Source organism: Mus caroli, unplaced genomic scaffold (assembly GCF_978045245.1).
Source record: "Mus caroli unplaced genomic scaffold, Mus_caroli_1 scaffold_2, whole genome shotgun sequence".
Taxonomy (NCBI): domain Eukaryota; kingdom Metazoa; phylum Chordata; class Mammalia; order Rodentia; family Muridae; genus Mus; species Mus caroli.
The window spans coordinates 70,013,162-70,026,992 of NW_028227257.1; the positions used below are offsets into that span (position 1 = coordinate 70,013,162).

Consider the following 13,831-nt stretch of genomic DNA (forward strand, 5'->3'; position numbering starts at 1 on the left):
AGAAAGAAAAGCAATCAGTAAGCTTTAGTTGTGTCTTAGTCAGCAATGTATTGCTGTGAACAGACACCATGACTATGCAATCTCTTATGAAGGAAAACGTTTAATTGGGAGTTGATTACAGATTCAGAAGTTTAGTCCATTGTCATCGGGGTGGGAAAAATGGTGGCACGCAGGCAGACATGGTGCTGGAGAAGTAGCTGAGAGTTCTACATGCTGATCCACAGGCAGCAGGAAGGAAAAGCCAGGGAACTGGGAACTTGGCTTGGGCTTTTGAAACCTTGAAGCCCACTTGCAGTGACATATTTCCTCCAACAAGGCCACACCTCTTACTCCTTCTTAAGTAAATGCCACTCTCTGATGACTCTGCATTAAAATATACAAGCCAGTAAGGCCATTCTTATTCAAACCACCACAAGCAGCTGACTTTTTTTTTTTTTAATTTCTTAGTATTCCTTTGAATATAGGATTTGGGTTTATAACACTATTTTATGGTATGTTTCCTTGGAAATAACCACCAGGTGGGGGAACATGGATTGCTAAAAGTAAACATGTTAATATCTAGTCCTTCATCTTTTTTTTTTTGCAGTAGTTATGGAGGGCAAGTAGACTGCTTGCTTGAAAGTTTACTTCTCATTTTCTAACCAGTGTTCTTCCTGCTGGACCCACACTGATGTATCTTTTATGTCCCTTCTGCCCACAACTTAGTCTAAGTTTTTGTTTCTTCTTTTCTAGACTAATTTTGCTGCCTTCTCATTGCCTATTTTAACTAAGCCTTGGCAGTATGTTCTATGAGTGCATACCCATGACATTGTATCTCTTAGAACAGCTCTGATCACACTGATCTCAAAATCTCCAGTGACTATGGTTGCTAAAACAATATATGCCTTTCTGGCTTACTCTGCTTTATTGCCTGGCTACACCTGTCTATCTTAGGTTATATGTGTGCTTCCCAGATTTTCTCCAGATTAAATAATTACTTGTATCTAAACTGATAATTATTATATTTTTATATCTTAATATTCTAATGACATAGAATTACACCACTTTCCCCTTCTATTTTGTCCATCAGCTCCTTTGAGTTACCATCCCTTAAGTCCCTTCTATGGCCCTCCACAAGTTGATAGCCTCTTTTTCTTTGATTATTATTATGTATGTGGATGTGGCTATCTCTGTATCTGTATGCACAAATATCTATAAGTATAACCTACTAAGTCCTTTATTGGTGTTTGTGTATATGCAAGAACAACATAGTTCCCATTTGTCTCCATTTAAGGACGAGGCCTAAGTCCCAGAAACTAGGCCATAAAACCCAGCTCCAGTGAGAGAGATCTAGAAAAAGATCATAAAACCCCCTCCCAAAGAACTGCCTGAAGACAACCACAAAAAAATGGGAAATATCTTATCCCAGAATGGGTTGTCTGTGCTGGACAGCCCTATTTCATCACATGGTTGAACGTTCATGACATAGGAATGCAGACAAATGACCACTTGTGACCCCTAGCACCCACCAATGAAATTTTAGATTACCTAATCCTTCTAGAGAGTCCTCCCCTACCCCCTGTTCTCTATAAGAAGGCCTATGTACCTGTGTCTGGGGTCACTATTTTAGAGAATGGATGACCCCTGAGTGCTGATTGTTTCTGTAGAATAATCACTCTTTACTTTTGCCTACTATCTAAGTCTAGGGTCTTCCTTCAGCAATATTCAGACCCTTACACATATATGGTTTCGAAGCTGACCATTCAGTATTTGACAACCAATCAGAGAACAGTCCTACCCAGCTATAGTTCCTCTGAACCACAACAATTACCACCATGGCAAAGTACTTATAAAGGTGTAATAAGTGTCACTTATGTGTTGATGGCAACCAAAAGCTGTTTGATTGTTTTTCACTTTTCAACATTAATTAAAAATGAGAGAGAGAGAGATTCTCTTCAAATTTAAAGTTTCATATTTGTTCCAAGTACTTTTAGTTATATATCTCTCAGGGAGATTGATCCAGCTGGCATCCATATTCCTATGCATATTCTCTTTCCTGTTACTCAGATATACTAAATACTTTTAAGGGCATCAGTCCCTGTTGGGTATGTACGAATATGGGTGGCTTGAAACAAAGAAACTTATAACCTTTCATTTCTGAAGATCAAACATTCAAGCTGAATTCACCTAGGCCAAATCACTGCTGCAGTGGCACATTCCCACAGAAGTGCCTAAGTTTGCCCCCGTTGACCTTTGACCTTCTCTGCACTCTTAGTTGCCAGTCCTTTCCCTTTGGCTCCATCGCCCTGGCGGATGTTCCCTCTTTCAATGACCTAAGACTATTTTCTCCTGCATGACATCACACAGTTCTACATCAAAAGACTGTATATGCTCCTCCTTCCACGTGTTTTCCTGAACTTATTGGTTATCTTAGCAAAACCCGAGTCTAACAGAAAAACCACATATTTCATGTCTGTTTTTAAAAGTCCCAATAATTTAATATCATTTCATTGTTTCTTTTCTTAGAACACTAGACTTGGACCAGCCACATTATTTCCTAACTCGAGACACATTAAATCTACTTTCCATGGTTACTCACACTGAAATATTAATAATCTGAAGCTAATCTTACCTCATTGTCTGCCTTCATAACACATCCAATTCAAGAAAAGAGCCTGGTATACCACACTTTCAAACAGAAACACTTGGTTTGTTTCTTTTAATGCTGCTTTAAAATTAACTTTCCTTCTTTATTTTGGCAACAGACTCCTACTTAGTCCAATTGCTTCAGTGGTTAAAACGCTAATATTATTCTCCACATTCAGCTAGACTATAACCCTAAAATAGAAACCACATAAAATATGCCACTCCTTAACCAAACAGTATCAAAAGCTAATTCCTTCATAGACTAAACTAAAATCCTCATAATATTGGGTTGTATCTTATCATATATCAAATATTCATTTTAGGACAAATATTTTATAGTATAATTTATTCTGATGAAATAGTATTCTATAACATTTAGACATATTACTTACCAAAGTATTATCAAAATCATGCCATGGACTCTAATTCTCCAAAGAACTAAACCTAACTTACTAAAATGTAATACATAAATTTTCAGAGATCACTGTGTGAGACAATTATAATCTAAGTGGTTTGGTTATGAAAACTTGAGATTGAAAGAACTAGGAAGGTCAAAGAAGCTAAACATAATGATAGAATATGAAACATATTTTAAACAGTTTAAGAGTAAATAATAAGCTGGACGTATTAGCACAGAAAATGAATTTAAACTAAATTGAAATGAAGATAGAATCAAATTAGAGATAATGAAAATGTATGCTATTGAAACTGAACTATGCTGGGTGTGGTTTGTGTCCCTTTATACCCAGCTCTCAAGAGGCAAAGGCAGAGAGAGCTAAACCTAACGTAGAACACATGGATGAAAATAATTCTTATGCTTTGACATGGGATGAGCTGGTGATAAAGTTGCACAGATGCAGTTTTTTCTTGAAATCCCACTGCCTATCCAAGCACCCAAACAGTTGCCTATTCCTGTAATTTACCCACTGTGTTGATTAGTTTCTGTCAACTTGAAACAAAGTAGAATCAAGCAAAAAAGGAACTTTAATTGAGGAATAGCTCCATTGAGTCTGTAGGACATTTTCTGATAAAAGATGGACTAGGCCACTGGAGATAGTGCCACCCTTGGAAAGGTGGTCCTGGGTTAAATTTAAAAAAAAGCAGGCAGAGCAAGCCATGTAACTAGTGTGTATTCATGGTCTATGTTTCAATTCCTGTCTAAGGTGAGTTCCTGCTTGAGCTTCCTCCTCTATTGAATTGACATCTATAAGATGAAACAACCACTTTCCTCCCTAACTTTGCTTCAGGCAGTTTTTTAATCACTGCAACTGAAAACAACTAGAATATTCATCCCAAAAGTGACGGGATCAGAACTCAAGAATGACTATTCTTCATCTCACTGAGGTTAATGGTTACTCCTCTGTTATTGCTCCAAGCTCCTGTGCAGCTCTAATCAACTGTACACTCAATGGCTTGAGGAATGGAATAGCCCAGCCTACATACATATGTGGAAGTGGGTATTCAGCCAGCTTGCCACCCTTCTGTTGCTGTTGTTGTTGTTGTTGGTGGTGGTGGTGGTGGTGGTGGTGGTGGTGATGATGGTGGTGGTGGTGATAATGGTGGTGATGGGGGTGGTAGTGGTGGTGGTGATGATGGTGGTGGTAGTAGTGGTATGTGTCTATTCTTGTTCCAGAGCTAGATCAGTTGTGCCAGCGTGCTTGCATAGCAATATAATGGCAATATTCCAAGGGACAAACACAGAAGCTATAAATTTCATGAGGTCTAGAGTCAAAACTCACTAATTGTCTGAAAATTTTTATTTATCAAAGCAAATGACAAAACTGGTTGATGTTCAAGGAATGGAAAATACAGTACACTTATTTCAGTCTTTCACACCTGAAAAGATCCCAAAAGTCATATATTTTACTCTATAATGGGGCATAAAAAAAAAAACTCAAATGCCACATCATTTGAAGAAACAATGTTTGCAACCCCATAGGAAGAACAACAATATCAACCTACCAGACACCACCCTCCCCCAAAGCTCCCAGGAACTAAACCACCAACCAAAGTGTACACATGGAGGGACCCATGGCTCCAGCTGCATTCGTAGCACAGGATGGCTTTGTTGGGCATCAGTGGGAGGAGAGGCACTTGGTTCTGTGAAGGCTCGATGCCCCAGTGTAGGGGAATGTCAGGGTGGGGAGGCAGGAGTGGGTGGATGGATGAAGGAACACTCTCATAGACGCAGATGGAGGGAGGATGAGATAGGAATTTTTGGCAGGGTGGTGATGGGGGACCGGGAAATGGGGATAACATATGTAAATAAAGAGAATATCCAATAAAAAAATCAAAAAACGAGAGAGAAAATAATAGAAATGCCGACATACTATTCTAGCCCAGGTCTATAAAAGTAACTACATATACCATCCTTTGAGACAGAAGTATTATTAACAATATTTGGACTGTGAAAACCGGATATAGAGAATTTTTTCTTGCGGTGAAGCTAGCATGTGGCAAAACCATCATTCAATGCCAAGGAGGCTCACACTTAGAGTTCCTGCTCTCCATGTCTAGGCCACACTGTCAATTCTTATATATATAAAAAAGAAGCCTTTCTCAAAATAACCTTATAAGCACTCTACACAATCCTTATGTCCTAAGAAGGATTTTAAAAAATCTTCTGGTAAGCAATAGTACTTTTAAAATAGGTTTGTATACTAAATCTAACCTGTAAATTTGAAAGGAGTTTGAATCTATTCAGAGCTGACCTGGCCTAGCTGCACTGAGAGCCATGTGTCAGAGGTTTTTCAGGTTTGAATCCTTGGTTTCCTGAAAATTATGTGTTTGGAATTTGCTGAATTGCTTTTGCAATTCTCATTCACTTTACTCAAATTAGATACAAGTTACAAGGTTTAGAGAAGGCAGGTTTCTTCGTGTGAATATATTACTCAATTAATTTTAAGTAAACATAGAACCTTTGTTAACCTCATTATGTATCTCCAAGGCTATATTCACTTAAATTTGGCTACAGAATAAGCTATCTCTTATTCCATGAGGCAAGAGCTGCGATTTTTGTGCTTACAAATACCAAACGAGTTAATACAGATAATACTTAGAACAGCACTTAACACACAGCTAAATGCATATAGCCTTGTGCTATATGTATTATGTATTTATTGTTTCCTTTTGCATGAATGCTGCCCCCATGAGGGCAGTACAGCACTTTACTTATGTCCGCAAGACCTGAAGGTGTGCATAGGACAGAGTAAGTGCTGAATGGGTATTTATTAAATTAATAGCTGACCACAACATGTATTCCAAAAGGAAACATAGGCATAAGAGTGGAAAATGTTAAAAACATTTCCAGAACAAAACTAGAAAACTCAGCAATCAATGCCTTCTACTGTCAAATCTTCACGGATGGATGAGAAAATCTCGGCCACATTTTGGTTTTCAGAAGTACATTACAATTGAATAGCATATGTGCACAGTTTATAGAGCTAAGCATGCATTTACTTGTTTTTCTCTTGAGGTTGTGTCTCAAGCAATGGCTGTTTAATTGCCCAACTGTGATTAATTTCTTAGAAGCAGGATAATTATGTTGAACATTTGGGATAAGATAGTCCATGAAACTGTATGTCTTAAGACCTACTGGAGAATATGTATCTGCATGAACAGCTTTGGAAGACTAGAGAAACATTTAGTGATCATTTATCTCACAGATATTTTTTTAAGTAAGTTTTTTTTTTCTGAGTCTTCTGCTATGACTTTCAGGGTTTTTGGCAATGAAGTTAAATATTTTTTCCTTCACAAAAAAATCTGATTTATAAGCACACTTAAATACTGGGCATGAAAATTCAGTTTTGAACATGTTGGTTTTATTTAGCATTGTTTAAAGGCCAAAATTCCATAGTCTTATTTCCCCTTCATTACAATAATTCTCCTATTTTTATTATTTGGGAATTTCTTTCTACTAAAATATTTCTTCCTTTTCCAAAATATTTCCATCTGCTACTTAAAACTGGAGTGGAGCAATAACTAGCATTAGGGAGCTACTGTTTGATATACAGGCCTTTAAATGATCGTATACAAATATTGGCTTCTCAGTAGATTTTCAGCTAGTTTTAAAACATGACTAACATACCTATCTAGATCTTACTTTTCTCTGCTGAAAATTATAATACTAGTACCCCGTATTCCATTTACTTTTTCAGAGTGGTCATGCTAATGACAATAAAAATGGCATTATCTCTTTTAATCTTACTTATCTTTCATCAATTAAATAGTGCGTCCATTTTTATATCATGGATACTTATTAAATCATGGAACTAGCCAGTGGGAGTGACATTGCTAGTTACCTTCTACAGAGTGACAAACAGATGTGTCTACAGCCAAAACCTAGCACTACACCTCCCACCCCATATACTACATATTGTCTTTTTTAAACAGTGTGGAATTGCTTTGAAAATAGTCATCTACTACTAATGTCAAGATGTCATAGAAAAACAACAAAGTGAGAAAAAGGAAGACTTTTTGTGTGGAAAGCAAGTGCCATCTCCATGATGTGGGCAGGGAGGTGGTTTCTTACCTCATAGGTGCTTGTGATGCCAGATCTGTAGAACACAGGAAGAAAGAGCTCAGATGTGAAAAAGACCACGAATACATATGAAATGAGGAAAAGGAAGAAGGATGCCCCAAAGCGGTAGACTTCAGCAGGAGTCCCCAGGACAGTGACAGCTGACATGAAGCTGGCTGTCAGAGACAAAGCTACAGGGCCAAAGCTCATTTGCCTTCCTCCTACTAAGAATTCCCGAGATGTTGTCTTTTTTCTCTCCTTTATGGCAAAGAAGACGCCAATTCCAGAGGAAATGACGAAGAGACCTGCAAACACAACATAATCCCAAGCTTCAAAGTTCTTCACCTTCATGCTTGGAAGTGGAACACAAGAGAGTCTCTTTCAAGCAGGGCTCACTGAGATATTTCCAACAGCCAAAGCTTTTTTGAGATGGAAGGAAGAATTTGGTTCTCTGAAGAGTTGAAGATCATCCATCCATGTGTAAGTTTTCAGATACTCAACAGTCCTCAAAGTTCTCTAAAGCTGGCTGTAGAAATACAATTAGTAGTGAAACTGACACCAAGGGGGAAAAATGACAAACTGGGATCAGATTCTGGCCACTAGCTGTCTGCGTTTCTTCTGCAACATCTGCCAGAGGACTCCTGAAGTTTCTGGGGGGTAGAGGGAGTAGGCTGGCCCAATGGCATGCTTTTATTATCTCCTAGATTTTTTTTAAATGAAAGTTAAACATTACTAGAAAACATGGAGGTGATAAAATTTGACTACTTCAGCATTTCATTATTCCTGAAGTGGAACATAAAAATGCAAACACAACTGTCAGTGGCATCTGTCTCCTGACTAAGGAAGTGTGGAGTGTTCATACCTACAATTGCCAGGGCTGTGGGGTGGAGGGTAAAGAGCAATCAGGAAGTAATCCAGAGACCTTTGCCCACATCACAATCACATCTGTTACTGTTAATAAAACACTTCACTTTCCTGAGCTTCCCCTGGAACACTGGCATAAGACACCATGAGACTTTGAATCTCACACTTCCTGACACCTTTTGTTCTTATACCTTTGCACTTACAATAGAAAACTTTAAATAGAGCAATCTCCCTTGACTTTCCAACTCAGAGAATGGATTAACCAGTAATCGATAAATCATCTGTAGCCCACATTATTTTCTCCTCCACTCTGTTATATTCACTTGTTTTTTTATACTGGCATACAAAGACTAAGCTGGTGTTACAACCAAGTCCAGTAAGAGGATAAGGAAGATGGAGTATGGTATTCCAGCTTCTCCTCTTTGTAGATCCTTGGACAACTGGAATCATCTCTTAGCAGGACATTTGTGAGATATTCTCTGATTTCTCACACTGCTTTTCTGTCCTCATCTCAACAAATTCTTCCTAGTATACAGGATCTAGTTATGTATCCTCTGCTTTGTATCCTGTCTGGTCCCTCCAGTTTAATTCTTGTAGTGATCTCTTAGTTCTCCTTCATACCTGACAATTCTTTTCATCTGTTTTCAACAATTTCTGCACATCCAAGCCTGTCTGTGTGTCCTTGGATCTGATGCTACAAATGACTAACTTCATAGAGACAGAGGCAAAGGGTCTTCTTCCTATACTCTGTAAATATGAACAAATAAAAATAGAAAGCAGTCAAAATCCAAAAGGAGAAATTTTAAGTTATCTATGATGTCCAACAACTGAACACTTTCTCTTAAACAGAAGAAATTCTTAATTTTGCTCTTGGATAACTGAGCCAGTCTTGATTATTTGTTCAGGCTAGACAGCAATCCCAGTTCCTAATTCCCTTCAGGGACCTGTGTCATATGTCAGAATGTACCAAAGGCAGATTCAAGAAGTGAAGACCTTCCACCCCCAATAACCCCTTTGTGTTCTGTTATTAAAATTTCTTCCCTAGATTTGCACAATATATGGAATTTTTATAAATGGGACACTGAATCTCTAATATCTTTATTTTAAGTACCCTTTTAATTATTCTTATCAGAAAGCTCAGGTGTTCCTTGTCTTAATTTTTTAATTTATTCAGATTTACAGATATTTCATATTTACAAACTGAAGGTTTGTGGTAATCCTGTGCCAAGTAAGTCTTTCAGAACTGCTTTTTTCTTAAACCTTGTATTTGATTTTGTTCTCCATGTTCTGTTTTAAAATGATTCTTTCACTATTTGAAGCCTTTCTGTCTTTACACTCATTGTGGTGCTCTGTGATCGGGAAGTTTTACATTATTATGATAACTATTTCTGTGTCATGAACAGTGAACATGGTAAATGAGCATGCTATGGTGGGGCCAGTGACCATGTCTCTTTGCCTCTCTATATGAGTATGTTACAGTGACTCACAAGTGTTTAACTGAGAGGAAGAGTCATGTAGCTCTCAAATTAAATCATTGCTACAAGGAGAAGCTCTTGAAGAAAATTAAAGGTCCTATTAGGGTGAATATTAGAAATAAAAGCAGCCTTAATAGTGAAAAACAGAAAGCTATACTAGTGTCTATAGTAGTATATATAGTATAGATAGACACAAAGTAGCTATACCATTCCACTAATCTTAGTCTAGAGCAAATTCTGTTCTTTTCTCTTCAGTGAGGTCTGGGAGAGGTACAGAATAAAAAAAATGTGAACCTATTAGATGTCATTTCATAGGATTACAGAACTAAATTCATTTCAACAACATAAAAGATAGTTATTAGACCACAAATGTAGAAGATATGGTAGATTATCCAGATCTATCCAGATTAATGTTGAAGGTAGTTCTGCTAGATAATAGACTTTTCAATGCAGATGAGTAACTTACTATTACATTAAAGGACTATCCATGACTTTAATAGCCAGAGAATAAAGTCCAATGCTTGATGACAAAGGACAAGCTAACTCTCTTGTTAATGACTAAGGTAACTGATGAATTTTAGTGGAAATCAATGCCCATTTACCATCCTGAACATCCCTAAGGCTCTACGTATGCCCTAAGTGGAATGATAATGCTTTGATGATTACACATTTATTTTATAGCACGATGCACTGAATAATTTAAGTCAACTATGCAGCAAATGATTCTTTTCAAACTGTTGCTGAGAAGTCAAAATGTACCTGGCCACCCAAGACAATGACAGTGATACATACATTCAATTTTTTCATGCCTGCTAATACTACAATCATTCTTCAGCCTACAGATCAAGGATTAATTTCAACTTTCTAGTCTTATTATTTAATAAACACATTTGATAAGTCTGGCTTTCACACATAGTGATTTCTCTGATAGATGTGGACAAAAGGAATTGAAAATCTTTTGAAAAGATTCACCACCATTCTAAATATTAAATACTAAAAATATTAATGATTACAGGGACAAAGTCAAACATGGAAGTTAACAATGGTTTGCAAAACATTGATTCCAAATGATTTAATGATTCAAGATTTCAGAGGAGAAGATAATTGCAGATATGGTAGAAATATAAAACCCAGAGTTAGAAGGGTATTAAGGGGCTATGACTCAATGGTTGAAAACCCATGGTAAAAATCTGAATGTATAAAAATATGCTGGTTATTGGTAGATGAATATACTAGTGTTTGCTTGCTTGGTTTGTTGGTTTTAGGTAAACTCTGCTACCAGTAAAGAGGAAGTTACATTAATGGTATAACAAAAATATTTAGAACAGATTTATAATAGTATAACCTTAGTTACCAGACTTGTATTAATGCTTGAAAACACTGGCTCCAAGTTTTAAAGTTCTACTGTAGAAAAAGGAAACCACTTTTGCTGTAGTATTGCTGACTGTAGACTTACAGTTGAAAAAGAGAGACAGGAAAGGCTTCTGTAACAATTCCTTCTGTAACAATCCTAAAGCTTAGACACCAACCAACCACCAAAAATAGTAGTCTAGACCAAGAGCACTGAAGAGAACTCTTAGAAAATGTGATAAGGATACTAAAGTGTAGCTCTCCACATCTAGTGGTTTCTGGTAAGGGTTCAGGTAGGGAAGGACTCCATTTTCTTTAAGGAGCTGGCCAATGGTAATTTAACCATGTTCCAGCAAGTATATGGGCAAAACAAATTGGACTTGTTTGTTTTTCTTTTCTTCTCTTCTTTTTTTGGAGGGGTGTGGATTCACAAGGGTGAGTGGTAGACCTAGGAGAACTGGGAAGAGAATGTGGTCAGGGTTCATGATGTGAAATTGCCAAATAATCAATAAAAATAATTTAATAAAAAATAAAAAAAAATCAACCACTATTGTATGCAAAAAGTCTTTTATGCAGAAGGGAATCAGACTACTTGGCAAAATTAGCTGTTGTCTTATCCTAAGCAGTTGCCACGGTCAACCAACCAACCCCCAAGCATCACTGCTAGTATTCATTAGCATAAAGGCACGGTGGCAGTTCAAAAGTAAAAGCTTATGTTTTATAGAAGGCTCTGATGATGTTTTAGCATTCCATCAATTGCCCTGGCTAGCTTTATTTTAGCTTGATACAAGGAAAAGTCATCTGAGAGGAAGGAACTTCAATTGAGAAAGTGCCTCCACAAGATCAGGCTGTATGCAGAAAATTTGTAGAATTTTTTCATAATTAGTGATTGATGTGGAAAGGCCCAACCCTTTGTGGGTGGGGATTCCACTGATCTGGTGGTCCTGGGTTCTATAAGAAAGCAAGCTGGAAAAGCCATCAGGAACAAGCCAGTAAGCAGCATCCCTCTATGGCTCCTGCTTCTAAGTTCCTGCCTGTTTTGAGTTTCTGTCTTATCTACCTTCCCCCAATTAACTATGATTCAGGACATGTAAGCCCAATAAACCCCTTACTCTCCAAGTTGTTCTTTGTCATAATATTTCACTACATCAATAATAACCCTATGTCAATCAATAATGTATTTTTTAATCTAAGTCCATACATTTTAGAAGTTATTGTATAAGTCACAGATGGTAGTATGATAGGGACATAACTTTCATAGAATTGTACGGAGATGCACCCAAAATCATGCAATTGCCTTTACTTCTCTAACTGCTTTCTTGCAGAGGTCTGATACTGCAACACTACTAAATCCAGGGCATGCCTTTATTTTGACTTTGCTATAGCTTTTCCTTGTGGTGGTCTCAGCAGAAAATCAGAGCCCTGTTTGACATTTAGAGATTGAACTGTTTCGTTTAATATTAACATTACTATGTGTTAATATTCAATCAACAAGACTTGTAAACACCTTGTATGAGACAGTGAATTCCTGTCCAGAACACAGCCATTACATCCATGAGGTCCAAGGTTAAGAACTAAAAGCTTGTGGCTGAAGACTCAAGGGGCATTGATACCGTTAATTAAATCCAGTCCAGAAAAACTATGTGATTCCTATTAGTCTTGGCTTAAAATGTGGCTGCCAAGGATGTGAAGAATGCTTCAGTAAAAAGAATGTACTGTTTTTAACATGTCAATGATTGTGAACTATGACATTACTCCGCTATGTTCTGCTATTTTTTTCTACATTGTTGCTAATTCTTACCTTTTGTAGCATTTAATGTCCTCATACAGTTTTCCTATTTTATATTAAAATTCATCCCATGAAGGGTTCATATAGTTTATAAGACTCAGAACCACATTTTAATAACTTCTCAGGAAAAACAAATGAATTCTTAAATTTAGTAGTATATTCCTATGTCAAAATTCACACCAAAAGACAGAGAGAAGTGTGCTCCTTTGATGTGAAGAAAACCCAGTATTCTCTCACTATGCTCTAGGGATCTCAAATGCAAACATCTGTGACAACACATATTGATTAAAGCAAATTTTTAAAAAGCAAATTTCAGAGTCTACATATTAAGAGCAGCAGAGAACAGCATTTGATACTGAAACAGAGTAATGACAAAGAATACGATAGTAACAAGTAGGAGGTTTAAAGAAAATATCCTCTAGAGGAATATTAATCTAGGAACACGGCTGCTCTGGCAAGGGAATCACATCCAAAGAACTATATTTATGTGATCCAGGCAGAATGCAATTATGCCATAGATTACAATATTATTTGGCAAGAATACAGACATACTTACTACACACTTTTAATCCTTAACAGTGAAGATAAGAATAGTTTGTAGAAGGAAGCAGCCATATTTGAGGAAAACACAAAGTAACTAAGAAAGATTTGACAGAATGAATCAGAGATAAGATACCCCAACTGAGAATAGCACAGAAAAGAGAGGCTATTTAAGAGCAGAAAAGAGAGGAGAAAGAGAGAGAGAGAGAGAGAGAGAGAGAGAGAGAGAGAGAGAAAGAGACACAGAGAGACAGAGAGAGACAGAGAGAGACAGAGACAGAGAGAGAAAGAGAGATGATTGTGGTGTGTGTGTGTGTGTGTGTGCACGCGCGCACCAGTTTTACCAGGATTGTTTTACAGAGATAAGCTAGACATAGATGAAGACAGACGAGTCAGAAAATGAGGAGACAGAAAATTAGAATACATTACTAAAATTAGTATGAGACCAAGCAGAGTAGTTCAGGCAGAATCCAAGAGAAGCCAGATTGAATCAATCAGCTTGGAAAATTAGTTTGTATGGAGGCTAGAAGATCCCAGGCCTAGGGATAAAACAGAGAAAGAAACACCCTGGCCCATGTATTTGTACAGTTTGTGTATGGCTCTCATCTCATCCCTTCACCTGAGGAAATTAAAGTGGCATTTAAAATATCCAGTTGATCATGAGAAGGT

The 13,831-nt window shown here is 37.2% G+C and overlaps 1 protein-coding gene across 2 annotated transcripts in view; it reads right to left on the bottom strand.

Annotated features, from left to right (window-relative positions):
• The window catches only part of Slc5a12 (solute carrier family 5 member 12), a 61,759-nt gene extending 53,937 nt beyond the window's left edge, over nt 1-7,822 (bottom strand). Inside the window, exon 1 of one of the 2 annotated variants that reach the window (XM_029474257.2) lies at nt 7,490-7,822. In XM_029474257.2, the coding sequence (XP_029330117.1) occupies nt 7,490-7,495 (6 nt within the window). In that variant the 5' untranslated portion in view covers nt 7,496-7,822. Of the gene's footprint in view, nt 1-7,156 lie in introns of both variants that reach the window. The other variant, XM_021155925.3, reaches the window with a different exon arrangement.
• Nucleotides 7,823-13,831: the final 6,009 nt, after the last annotated feature.